The sequence below is a fragment of the Haliotis rubra genome, unplaced genomic scaffold (assembly GCF_003918875.1).
Source record: "Haliotis rubra isolate DU_JTF1 unplaced genomic scaffold, ASM391887v1 Scf133, whole genome shotgun sequence".
Lineage (NCBI taxonomy): Eukaryota > Metazoa > Mollusca > Gastropoda > Lepetellida > Haliotidae > Haliotis > Haliotis rubra.
The window spans coordinates 1,514,712-1,530,012 of NW_025765259.1; the positions used below are offsets into that span (position 1 = coordinate 1,514,712).

Genomic DNA, 15,301 nt, shown 5'->3' on the forward strand with positions numbered 1-15,301 from the left:
ATTAGAACTGAGCTGCATGCAATGGGTTGGCAGAAAAGTCGAGGAATTCCATCACCGATCATGAAACCTGAACAAAAGGAGCGAAGGTTGAACTGGTGCTTACAGCATAGAAATTTTAACTGGGACAATGTGATTTTCTCAGATGAAAGTTCTGTGTGGCTGTTTCCTAATACACTGAAATTCTGGACCAAACAAACTGAAAACCTTTGTATCAGCCCAAAGTACAGTCTTGCGAAATTTAACGTGTGGGGTGGCATATCTGTGTTAGGGGCAACGCCCCTCTGTGTATTTGAAGGGAATATGAACAGTGAGCGGTACACAGATATTCTCGAGAGACATTTACTTCCATCTGCTCACATGTTCTATGGAAATGTTTTGGATTTTCCAGCAGGACAACGACCTAAAACATTGTTCAAAGCATTCACAGGCCTGGTTTCTGACACAAAATATGACATTATTAGATTGGCCAAGCTATAGCCCTGACCTAAATCCAATAGAAAATGTTTGGGGACTTATGAAGGAAAGTGTCAATAAGAAAAATCTGACAAATATTGTTGAAATTAAAGAAGAGGTGGTCCGATATTGGGACAGTATGGACCACGACTTTCTAACTTCTTTGATCAGTAGTATGCCCCGCCGCATTGAAGCCTGCATTGCTGCCCATGGTGACTTGACAAAATACTAACTGTTCACCTGTCTTTGAATCTGGAGTTATGTTCTGCTAATATTCACATTTAATACATGAGTAATGAGTGAAAAAAAAAATTTACAATCTTTAAATTCTCAATAATTTCTGGTTGTACTGTATGTACTCGCTTCTGTTCATCTCAGTTGGGTATCCTAATTTTCCTTTCCAAATAAATTCTACCTCACTCAAGCTCAATTGGGTATTTTGCCATTTTCCATTAATTGCAAAAACATAATAAAGCTTAAATGTTGGTTTACGTGTTTGTTGTTAATATTTGATCTGTAATATAAGAAACAATAAGAAAGACTGCAAGTTGCCAAGTTCATGTGCTGAAATAGAACCTGTCAATATACCTGTTATTTTATCTATTTTAGTGTGTATGCATGTAAGATAAAATTTATTGAGCATTTACAAAAAATTCAAGTGTACTTGTACACAAAAGGCTTAATAAGAATTGAGTTTTCACATGAATATTTGCATAATTTACGCAGATACGCAGCTTCTCTGTACCTCTGATACCTCACTAAATACTATTAATGATAAAGGCTGTTGCACAATCTTAAAACCAGGAACAGAGATCAAGCATTAATAAGTGTCCTTATATATCTACTACAAACTACCAATACCCTCCATATACCTGACTCTACACACATACCTAACACAATACCTGGACAATCTACCCTCCATATGCCCGACTCTACACACATACCTAACACAATACCTGGACAATCTACCCTCCATACGCCCGACTCTACACACATACCTAACACAATACCTGGACAATCTACCCTCCATACGCGGACGGGGTACACCAACTCTACACACATACCTAACACAATACCTGGACAATCTACCCTCCATATGCCGACTCTACACACATACTTGGACAATCTCCCCTCCATATACCAGACTCTACACACAATACCTGGACAATCTCCCCTCCATATACCCGACTCTACACATAATACCTGGACAATCTACCCTCCATATACTCAACTCTACACATAATACCTGGACAATCTACCCTCCATATACCCGACTCTACACACAATACCTGGACAATCTACCCTCCATATACCCACACATACCTTACACACAATACCTGACAATCTACCCTCCATATACCAGACTCTACACACAATACCTGGACAATCTACCCTCCATATAACAGACTCTACACACAATACCTGGACAATCTACCCTCCATATACCAGACTCTACACATAAAATATACCTGGTCACCTGGACACCTTCCTACCCTCCATATACCAGACTATACACACAATACCTGGACAATCTACCCTCCATCCAGACTCTACACACAATACCTGGACAATCTACCCTCCATATACCAGACTCTACACACAATACCTGGACAATCTACCCTCCATATACCCAGACTCTACACACAATACCTGGACAATCTACCCTCCATATACCAGACTCTACCCTCCACACAATGCCTGGACAATCTACCCTCCATATACCAGACTCTACACACAATACCTGGACAATCCTCCATATACCTCCATATACCAGACTCTACCTCCATATACCTGGACTCTACATAATACCTGGACGATCTATCCTCCATGTACCCGACTCTACACATACCTGGATCTACCTGGACCACAATACCTGGACAATGCCTACCTCCATATGCCAGACTCTACACACAATACCTGGACAATCCTACCCTCCATACCTCCACTCCACTGACAATCTACACATACCTGGACTCTACACACATACCCTCCATATACCCAGACTCTACACACAATACCTGGACAATCTCCCCTCCATATACGACTCTACACATAATACCTGGACAATCTCCCTCCATACCATACACACAATAGACCCTCCTCTACACACAATACCTGGACAATCTCCATATACCAGACTCTCCATATACCTGGATGTCCACCTGACTCCTCGTGCCTCTACCCTCCATATACAATTCACTCTATACCACACAATGCCTGGACTCTACACACAATACCTGGACAATCTACTCTCCATATACCAGACTCTACACATAATACCTGGACAATCTACCCTCCATATACCAGACTCTACACACAATACCTGGACAATCTACCCTCCATATACGGCTCCACACATACCTTACACACAATACCATATGACACAATACCTGGACAATCTACCCTCCATATACCAGACTCTACACATAATGGACAATCTACCCTCCATATACCAGACTCTACACACAATACCTGGACAATCTACCCTCCATATACCCGACTCTACACATAATACCTATACAATCTACCCTCCATATACCAGACTCTACACACAATACCTGGACAATCTACCCTCCATATAACAGACTCTACACACAATACCTGGACAATCTACCCTCCATATACCCGACTCTACACACAATACCTGGACAATCTACCTTCCATATACCCGACTCTACACATAATACCTGGACAATCTACCCTCCATATACCAGACTCTACACACAATACCTGGACAATGTACCCTCCATATATCAGACTCTACACACAATACCTGGACAATCTCCCCTCCATATACCCGACTCTACACATAATACCTGGACAATCTACCTTCCATATACCAGACTCTACACATAATACCTGGACAATCTCCCCTCCATACGCCCGACTCTACACATAATACCTGACAATCTACCCTCCATATACCAGACTCTACACACAATACCTGGACAACCTACCCTCCATATACCCGACTCTACACACAATACCTGGACAATCTACCTTCCATATATCCACACATACCTTACACACAATACCTGGACAATCTACCCTCCATATACCAGACTCTACACACAATACCTGGACAATCTACCCTCCATATACCAGACTCTACACACAATACCTGGACAATCTACCCTCCATATACCCGACTCTACACATAATACCTGGACAATCTACCCTCCATATACCGGCCTGTACACATAATACCTGGACAATCTCCCCTCCATATACCAGACTCTACACATAATACCTGGACAATCTATCCTCCATGTACCCGACTCTATACACATACCTTACACACAATACCTGGACAATCTACCCTCCATATACCCGACTCTACACACAATACCTGGACAATCTACCCTCCATATACCCGACTCTACACATAATACCTGAACAATCTACCCTCCATATACCCGACTACACACAATACCTTACACACAATACTAAAAATTCAGTTGTCTGTCAGTGGGTATGGCTAATACTCAGTTTATAGATATATAAATGCAAACGTTATAGCTCAGCTAAACAATCACATGCCATGAAATCGCTTGCAATGTATGATCAACTATAAGCCTGCAAACTACTTGTCCTCACAGATGTTCACAACCGTTGGAAAGTGGAAAAATGAGCTGAAAATATCCTCAACAATAATAAATGTTCATGATGAACAATGGCTTCAATGCTTAAACAGAAACCAATATCAGTGTCAGAAAAAAAGAGAGGAATCCTTATTCAAACTTGAACATTAGTACAAGGGCTCTTTAACTTCCATGCTTAAAGTTAAGCACTGCCCTGATTTCCATGCTTAATTGTAATGGCCTGACTGTTATTGCTACTTTGGAACACTGCATAGGGTAAGACACAGTCCCTGTCACTGCGACATTCAAGGGTAAAGATTCACAGAATGAGCACAGCACAATCTGCCTACACACAGCCTCACAACCACGCATATGCTTTGACAGCCAGGAATGTCCCCAGTCTGTAATATTAAAACGCACTCAGATGCAAAACATAATCTGTAATTTACAGTACACTGCCAATGTCAGAATTTAAAGAATTTGAAACAATGAAAGATAATTTCATAATACATTACATCTGACCTATATGTTGCCATTTGGCAGGCCAGGAGAGAACTTTGACCTTTAACTCATGTTTGGGCCCAATGTTATAATACACGAAGCTGGAGCAATTATAGATAGCATTTAGCAGGCTGATTATGATGGTAGCAGGGGAGACAAAGCGACCAATGTAATTTGTCCACAGGCACTTGTCAGTCTGGGGCTACGGGCGGGCGGCTGAATACGACAATTACTAGACACCCACTGGGTGTTTCCATGTAGTTCTGGCTAACTAGTGTATGAAAGGCTTCGTCCTCGCTGATGTAAAGTGGCCACCATTATTACTGAGTGGAGACAAAGTGTTTTATGAGTAACAGAGTGTATCGCATGTCGTCTAAAACAGCACAATACTGAGTGAGTTGGGTTTTACTGCCTTTTTAACAGCATTTCTGATTAGATCTAGACGGCATAGAGAACAGGTCATGTCAATCTAGAATTTAAACTTACAACCAGGGATTCTGGTGTGACTAGGGGGTGAAACGACATTGTTTCTGGTTTAACTTAGCACTCAGCCATTTGACATGGCCTGTCCACTGATGAACATTATAAGCAGGGATCCAGACCCCAAGTCATCAGGGTATGAGTGAGTGAGTGTGGTGTTATGCCGCTTTTAGCAGTGTATCGGCAATATCATGGTGTTGGACACAAGATATGGGCTTCACATTGTACCCATGTGGAGAATCAAACCCAGATCTTCGGCGTTAAGAGCAAACGCTTAGATCACTAGGCTACCCTACTGACCCATCAGGGTTTGATAACATGCTGCAAACCTAATCTGAAAAAATACCCATCCAATCCACTAAATCGACTTACACAGCCAGCACAGGACTGCTAAAGAATTCTAACCCAGCAACCCTTGGGTGAATTCTTCAGAGCGAGGATTTGTTTCTAATCACATGTCCCCTGGAAAAGCTAGACCAGGTATCAGATAGGTTATGTAACCTCCATCATTGACACTTTATACTTGAAAAACTAATGAGGATAACCTCTGTTAAAGTGGGTAAAACCATGGAAATGTTTTGACTCATACAGTACAAAACAATCAAAGCATTGACAAAAATACTATATCTTCAGATTTGTACTGTACAAACTGTCCATAAGACAACACTGTCAACAATATAAACATTCGGAATGTTACTGAACGAACCCCCTGTTCAACAACATTACTGTCTTTCAGTGGCATTTGGATTCACCTGATGAAGGTACCTGCAATGGTCCCAAAACGTTGCGAGGGAAATAAATATAAGTTTAATCCATAAAAATATCTTGGACATCAACATTACTGACAATAGGACATGTTGCTTCACAACCTCCATGAGTCACGCGATGCTGCTGAACTATCCTGGTATGCATCCTTCATGTCAGCAACACTTTATTCCACTAACTATCCACCGCACGGAACACATCCTCACTGACATCAACTTTGTCACAAACAATGAACAGCATTCTATCAGTGTTTGTCTGTTTACATAAATCTGATACTTTTTTAGCAAAGACATTATATGTTTTATAAGCATGTCTGTGTTCAAGATAAACCTGAGTGAGTGAATGAGTGATTTATGATATACATGTAGAGATCTTTGGATGAAATTGAGCAAAACCTGAAGAATTTTCCATACATTAAGTTAAGCCTTAAAAACAATGCTGTGGTTCCGATTACCCAACCGACCATTGAATTCTGGTGCCAACCCTAGTTTTTTTAAGAGGTGTGAATAAAATAAGCTTTCAGATACCATTGTTTTTTCTCGGCACCAATGGACATCGGTCATTCTGATAGAGAAAGTCGACATGATGACCACAAGCTTGATTGAATAAACAATTATACATTGATAAATAGGTCATTAGTTCATACTTTACTTCTAAAAAAAATGTAAAAAAATAAATAATTCCTACCTACCCTAAACTTTAAAGAGGTGTAATCGGAACCACAACATTTTTTGTATTCGGCCTTATCTCCCCGTGTGACTCTGCTTGTTGACTGTTGGCTGTATGAGCTGACAGACACTGAATTATGGGAGTCTCAATGTGTAACAGTATCAACCACTGGGTGGTTTGGTCGGGTTCTTCCATGGACAGGTTAGTATGACAGGCATATAACATTCATCCCATGACATTCAAACATACTCTTTTTTTTAAACTATCAAATGTGAATTGCTCATGAATATTTTTCATGTACACAATGAAGTTCTAAAGTATTGTCTTGAGGTGTACAGTATCTGCGGTGAGACTTCCGCAGACACAGACTTCAGATACCAACAAAAGACAAAGAAGCACTGTTGCATCATCACATCTATAGAGCTTCAAGTTATACAGAACAAATGTCATCATTTCACGCTGGTCTAATGCATGACTTCACGAGATCGACAGCTCTGCCATATAATAATAATGGCAGTGCTATTGGACATGCCATATTCTACTAAAGTACTGTCGGAAATAGAAAAAAAACTGTTTTTAGGCTGTTACTCTGTATCCCTAAACTTTACACAATTGCAAATAGCACACTTCAGCCTAACTGGGCGTTCAGTGGGATTCGTAATACGATATCCAGAAAAGCATGTTTACTCGTAAAAACGGGCAAAAATACGAATAGCTGCTGAAAACAATAGATCAGACTATAGATGGCAATTAGGTCGCTCAGCCAGGTATGACGACGGACCGTCGACTCACCTGGCATGAAATGCATGTGCTGCCTACAGGCACAAGGGGTCATCTCAAAGATATTTTGTGCTTTTTCATGTGTGTTGACTATGTCTCATCTATTGATTAACATCTTACGTGTCTTTCTTTCATATAGTTTCATATAGTTTATGTTGAGATATGTAAAAGAGTATGATACCCAAAAACCATAGAAACGCATCATAGTATATAGGTGGCATGACCACCCGAAGATCGACTCCCCAGTATAATTGCCCTAAAGGATTATCTTATCTTAGCTGATATCTCTATCCCCAAGCCCGACCCCAGGTTTTGCTTTTGAGACGGCCCCTCCTATCTGTTTCTGTTTCTTTTTCTAGTGATAGTGAGACTGCATGGTAGCTACATCCTTAATAGTTTCATTTAAAAAGTGTCCTTTGTAATACAATATCGTCGCACCCTAATTTGCATAAAGCCATGGTCTGTTCCAAATAAGTCTTTTTGGACTTAGAAAAAAGCCGCATTGCTCATTTCTGCACTAATTTCCCTTCAGTAAAGTCCTTTTTCTCCGTTTCCTATCTCTCTACCACCAAGACTGTAGTTAGGCCAAACTTAGTTTAACAGATATTTCACACTTTCACATAGCAACTACATAAATTGTAGAGATAAATGAGAAAATACAGTTTTTTTCTATTTCCAACAGTACTATAATAGTTCAATCTACCAATGTTTGTTTCATTACAAATAATTAGGACATGACAGCAAAAAGATGAAAACAAAAAATTGCAAATCATGTTACCAAATCATCATTATTAAAGAAAATCTGGAGGCTCAAACACATTAATTGATTCAGAAGAAGCCATTCATTGTAGAGCCCTGATCATTAGGGAGATCGAGCCTGACCTTGACCTTACAACTAATATTGTGTTAGGTCCCTGTTATCATGTAATGTGAAGAACACCAAGGGGAGGGGGGAGAAAAGTTGGGTGCAAGGGTTTCTTTCTCTTTACTGTGGTATTGCATCATATATAGCTTGGCAAGTGGTTATCAAGTGGACTACCTTACAATAATGCTCTTAACAGAAACTGTTTTCCTTAACACTAAACAAGCTTAACAGTTATCAACTAGCATAAAGAAATATCAAAGCAAATGCCAAGAAACAATGGCCAGCTTTATGTGAGTAGAGTCCATATTCAGATAACAAGTTGAAATGTTTAAAATAGTCCCAAGCCTGCCAGCATGCCCAGTGTAGACAAGGCCCCAACACACGCCATCATACACAACACCACTACACTGTGTAGCTCAACCTCACAATCACTACATTCATATGCAGTAGGCTTTACACCATGTTCAAGCTCTGAGAGGTGTGCTTTGTACTAGCCCTCACTAATGAGGGTTCAAAATAAACATGTCATCCAGTCCAAGACCCCACATGGCACAATGTGTGAAGCCCATTTCTGGTGTCCCCCGCCATGATATTGCTGGAATATTGCTAAAAGCGGCATAAAACTAAACTCAGTCAGTCAGTCAGTCAGTCGGTCAGTCCAGTCCAAGAAGACAAGTTCAAATCGGGAAGGACTACTGATATTACTTAAGGACAAACACTGTCATTAAACAAACAACTGTGAAGATAACACCTCTGTAAATCAATTTGTGGACTAGTGTAAATACAATATATTGCAGGTATTATAGTGCTCGCCCACTGACCAGTCATTGTTCTATGCCCTTAATTCAAGATGACAGGCAGGGTAAAAACAAGTACCATCTTTTGGTTTGCCACAACCTGATGATCAAAACGATGACATTTGGTTGTACACCTTATCAACTAGACCAGAGGCGGTCTAGGCAGACCTCTGTCCACTTCACCACACTGACCAAAACAACAAAAGAAAACTACAAGTAAAAGAAAACTGGAAGTAAAACTGATCGGCACTATTTCTATTGTTCCACCCATGACACATCATGACGATATGTAAATTGAACGACCATAATGTTGACCAGCATGACTGCCAGAATACACAACCACACCCACACTGCAATGTAATCAGTTAAAATCGCTGTTGTTTGAAATCTGAAACATTTAATGCAATTTTCCCCACCCAGAGACAAATCTGTGTAACCAAATATTATACATAATCAGAACTACTAAAACACGTAGCAGAGAGCTTCGGGTGGGTGAGAGGTCCAGCAGAAACAACCAGGACGGATGCTAATGGAAGTGAGATCCTTTACCTCAACTGCCTGTAACACTAACTGTTTCAAACTGAGGGGCAGTGGGGTAGCCTTATGGTTAAAGCGTTCGCTCATCCCCACATGGGTGCAATGTGTGAAGCCTACTTCTGGTGTCCCCCGCCATGATATTGCTGGAATATTGCTAAAAGCGGCGTAAAACCATACTCAGTCAGTCAGTCAGTTTCAAACTGAAGTCTGCAGCTACCTCATAACTAAATTATTCAACTCTACAAAAAGATCTTGTTATTACAAAAATCTTAAACGCTTAAGCCAGTTAAGGGTTATAATCGCCACAAAATATAACGATTCAGACATCGCTATAATGACGATATATTACAGCTAAAACATCAATAAGTGAAAATTGTACATTCTACCAGCTGGGGATTCCAGTTACACCAACTATACTGCAGCCTTAACATTCTTATACAGCTGAATCTGGGATTCCAGTTACACCAACTATACTGCAGCCTTTACATCCTTATACAGCTGAATCTGGGATTCCAGTTACACCAACTATACTGCAGCCTTAACATCCTTATACAGCTGAATCTGGGATTCCAGTTACACAAACTATACTGCAGCCTTTACATCCTTATACAGCTGAATCTGGGATTCCAGTTACACCAACTATACTGCAGCCTTAACATCCTTATACAGCTGAATCTGGGATTCCAGTTACACCAACTATACTGCAGCCTTTACATCCTTATACAGCTGAATCTGGGATTCCAGTTACACCAACTATACTGCAGCCTTTACATCCTTATACAGCTGAATCTGGGATTCCAGTTACACCAACTATACTGCAGCCTTTACATCCTTATACAGCTGAATCTGGGATTCCAGTTACACCAACTATACTGCAGCCTTTACATCCTTATACAGCTGAATCTGGGATTCCAGTTACACCAACTATACTGCTGCCTTTACATCCTTATACAGCTGAATCTGGGATTCCAGTTACACCAACTATACTGCAGCCTTTACATCCTTATACAGCTGAATCTGGGATTCCAGTTACACCAACTATACTGCAGCCTTTACATCCTTATACAGCTGAATCTGGGATTCCAGTTACACCAACTATACTGCAGCCTTTACATCCTTATACAGCTGAATCTGGGATTCCAGTTACACCAACTATACTGCAGCCTTTACATCCTTATACAGCTGAATCTGGGATTCCAGTTACACCAACTATGCAGCAGCCTTTACATCCTTATACAGCTGATTCCAGTTACACCAACTATACTGCAGCCTTTACATCCTTATACAGCTGAATCTGGGATTCCAGTTACACCAACTATACTGCAGCCTTTACATCCTTATACAGCTGAATCTGGGATTCCAGTTACACCAACTATACTGCAGCCTTTACATCCTTATACAGCTGAATCTGGGATTCCAGTTACACCAACTATACTGCAGCCTTTACATCCTTATACAGCTGAATCTGGGATTCCAGTTACACCAACTATACTGCAGCCTTTACATCCTTATACAGCTGAATCTGGGATTCCAGTTACACCAACTATACTGCAGCCTTTACATCCTTATACAGCTGAATCTGGGATTCCAGTTACACCAACTATACTGCAGCCTTTACATCCTTATACAGCTGAATCTGGGATTCCAGTTACACCAACTATACTGCAGCCTTTACATCCTTATACAGCTGAATCTGGGATTCCAGTTACACCAACTATACTGCAGCCTTTACATCCTTATACAGCTGAATCTGGGCGCAGTATCAACACATCACAATGCTATACTCTACACTTTGATAAATACATTACTCATAAAAACAAGGTCACAGTGACCTGATTTTCATCAATCAATAGTCAAAACAAGTGTATTGATCATGTCAACAAAACGAGCCACCCACGTAGCAGATACTGTGTTGTATAAGCAGACTGAAACAGATGTTGAACATTTCTGTTGGTGTGTAAATTAAACATACTCCACGGGCTGATTGGTCAGTGAGAAGTGTTTTCTGATTGCCACTACCTGTGCACATTGATTCAGTTATGTTATAACATGATATAAAGCAGGAAACGTGTGACACTGTCACAGAAACTGGTGTTCTCTATAAGTTCCAGTTATGTTATAACACAATATAAAGCAGGAAACGTGTGACACTGTCACAGAAACTGGTGTTCCTCTATAAGTTCCAGTTCTGTTATAACACAATATAAAGCAGGAAACGTGTGACACTGTCACAGAAACTGGTGTTCCTCTATAAGTTCCAGTTATGTTATAACACAATATAAAGCAGAAACATGTGTGACACTGTCACAGAAACTGGTGTTCCTCTATAAGTTCCAGTTATGTTATAACACAATACAAAGCAGGAAACGTGTGACACTGTCACAGAAACTGGTGTTCCTCTATAAGTTCCAGTTCTGTTATAACACAATATAAAGCAGGAAACATGTGTGACACTGTCACAGAAACTGGTGTTCCTCTATAAGTTCCAGTTATGTTATAACACAATATAAAGCAGGAAACGTGTGACACTGTCACAGAAACTGGTGTTCCTCTATAAGTTCCAGTTATGTTATAACACAATATAAAGCAGGAAACATGTGTGACACTGTCACAGAAACTGGTGTTCCTCTATAAGTTCCAGTTCTGTTATAACACAATATAAAGCAGGAAACGTGTGACACTGTCACAGAAACTGGTGTTCATCTATAAGTTCCAGTTATGAATATTGTAACATAAATGTGAGAAATAATACTGTTTTACCAGAGTTTACAACAGAAATGAATGGTTTACATCTCAATATGTTCCTTAAAATAACAGTAAATTTGAAACTACATCAGTAATACAACGATGTGATTTGTTCACACTGCTCCTAAACTGGCATGTCGGCCCCACTGAACATTGTTACAGCAGAACACTAAACATCAGGCCTGTTATAAATCATAGTATGTAGGCTTCACACATACTAAGAAAAGACACTACATTGTACATACGACAACGAATTCCCCGTGTGACACTGCTGTGTGAGTAATGTAAACACTAGGGATGTCACGATACATAAGTTTCATGAATTGATACATTACATATCACGATACCAATGTCACAATTCGATATGTATCATGATGACTATTTTCGCAGCATTATTGCGTAAATTTAGTTACATTTTGAACATTAATATTTCATATTTTATAATAGTCCATGAAAAGATCAACATTCTTGATTATCAGAGATTAAAAAGTTCTAATTTCCCATCTTTGTGCATGAGAAATTGATCATTTATAACTCTCATAACTAAAAAAATATGATACAATTGCAAAATGTAAACACTACACAAACATATTTATTAAACCGATACTTTCAAAACTAAATATCGATTTTTGAATGTATCTATAATTGCATCATCGATGCATCGATGTATCGTGGCACCTGTAGTAAACACTGTTATTGACTGCAGAGATGTCACAAGTTTTCTTGGTACAAGTCACATTTGTCCATGATACCATAAATCACCAGAGGTATAAGGATCAGTTGGTTGGTTGTTGTTTAATGATGCACTCAGCAGTGTTCAAGCTATATGGTGGCGGTCTGTGAATAATCGACTTTGGACCAGACAATCCGGTGATCAACAGCATGAGCATCGACTAATGCAACTGGGATACGATGACATGTGTCAACAAAGTCAATGAGCCTGACAACCCAATACTGTTAGTCACCCCTTTATAAGGAACAAAAACATGATGCCCACAACTAACAACTGATCATGGCGACATACAACGGATATCCTGATGGAAAGTGATAATAATATTGCTTCTCATATAGCACTTCACTTCATATTCAACATGTTCAAAGGGTGATAACATAAGTGGATCAGTATGGATATGATTCTTATGTAGGTGAACAGTCAGTTCACCGTCTGATCCTACCAGGTATCCTTTCACTCTCTCCTAATTAAACACAGACATATCTAGAATGAAGGCCCTAAGATGAAATCATGTGTACTTTAGAGTGGGTCACAACAGGAGCCTGACACACTCACAGAGGTCAAACTGCCACACACACTCGCTCATTTGTCTGTTATCTATGACCAATGTTGCTTAACTTTGTCTGATTTACGTCCTGAGTGCTGTACAGAGGAGGCTGGGGCATAAACATGACGGATATATGTCACTAAACTCTTTACACAAGTAAAGCAAATAAATTGTCATTTCCCCTGTTATTATGATTTTGTTTTCAACAACAGTATATAATATATAATAAGTGATAAATACAAAAGAGGGTGTGCTAACACCTACATCTGTACACTCGAAGGAGTATCCCCTATCTGGTAATGTAATGTTCAGCTGCGCTTTTATCAAGTAACAGTCGATATCAGCTTCTAGTATCTCAGTCAATTCTGTTCAAATTACACAGGGATCGTGTATTTCCATAATGAAAATACTTTGCTCAAATTACTCCATGTTGTGATGATTTTATATATCTAGAAAAGTATTTCTAAACTGATAATATGAAGGTTTGTTGAACATGGCTGATATCAGTTACACAATCTTAACTTTGAGCCACAATCTTACAACTTATTGATTTAATTAAGACATTACCTTCTCATAAACATATACATGAAATAACATATATCCCCACCATACATTGTTGGCAGTTACAACTGATAACTACGTAAAAAGGTTTAGAACGACTCTACTGTCATGATTACGTGGGAACTTTTGAATATTAGCATATCATTTACCATCCGTTCTCTGTAAAACAATCGAAACAGCTTCTAAAACACAACCACGGAAAGATTTTCGCCCATAACACCCGTTTTTTTTTAATTATTCTTTGCCAAAGATATATAGTAAGAACATAATGCTAAATCATCATCATAATAAACAGATTACATTTCAAGCGAGGTTACGTTACGGGCGGAACTCTTACAACATTCTCTTTGACTTTGAAGTAAAAACTAAGCAAAATTTGCAATTTAACTATGTTCCGTTTGTTGTTGTTACAAATGTAGTGCACACTGTACGGTAAGTTCGTAGGCTACTCATTTGTCTGATACCCAGCCTCCAACTTTTTTTTTGAGTTCACAGTGACACATCGGAAGCTATCGTGGGACTAGGTTTGTCCTGTTTTTAGTGATGTTCGGACGCTTGCAGTAAGCAAGTTGGACGTTCGTGACTCACGACAGTGTAAACTGATACTGTCATTGCACACCAGACACGATTCGTCTTCATTTTGAACTTGTTATCTCAACTTCTACGAATAACCCAAGACTACAAGCTCAGCTCCGCCATTTCTGTCCGATTTTCACAGGCGATCATCCCCACCCCAAAATACTAACCTTAGTTTGTCGTGCGGATCAAAATCTGCCGCCATTGCGTCATCAAGAGACAAAACTGTCAATAGTAGTCTTCACATTGATGTAAATTCTTTCCAGGAAGTTTAGATCGATAAATATGGCGACTAGTGGACGACAACTTCTGCGACAAGTTACGGCTTCCTATGGAATCCCTGCTGGGTCATACAAACGAGTTACTTCCCCTGGCGACAGGTGCTCGATGGCGCAGAGAGGTGAAGACGCGATGCGATATAATATAAACAGGTTCGGTGAGGAAGTAGTTATGGGGCCTACCCTATCACCCTAACAGCAACAGAAGTAAACACTAATCCGGTTCAATTAAATGTGGAAATCCCCTGACAGGTGTTTGTTTCACATCTCGCTAAAGTCTTATTCTTAAATGATTAAAAGGGTTCTTAATGTGCTAATGTACACCTCAAGCATCAAAATATTGTGTTTGGATTTCCAAATGACTAACACGTCGTAATTAAGTTTTTAGTCACTCGGCCATAAAGGTGGGATGGCAAACAAAAGACAGTCAATT

The 15,301-nt window shown here is 39.7% G+C and overlaps 1 protein-coding gene across 1 annotated transcript in view; it reads right to left on the bottom strand.

Moving 5' to 3' along the window:
- The window catches only part of LOC124267677 (adapter molecule Crk-like), a 29,762-nt gene extending 14,829 nt beyond the window's left edge, over nucleotides 1-14,933 (bottom strand). The window contains exon 1 of the mRNA XM_046702648.1: nucleotides 14,761-14,933. Within this exon, the coding sequence (XP_046558604.1) occupies nucleotides 14,761-14,795 (35 nt within the window). The 5' untranslated portion in view covers nucleotides 14,796-14,933. The remainder of the gene's footprint in view (nucleotides 1-14,760) is intronic.
- Between the last annotated feature and the right edge of the window lie 368 nt (nucleotides 14,934-15,301).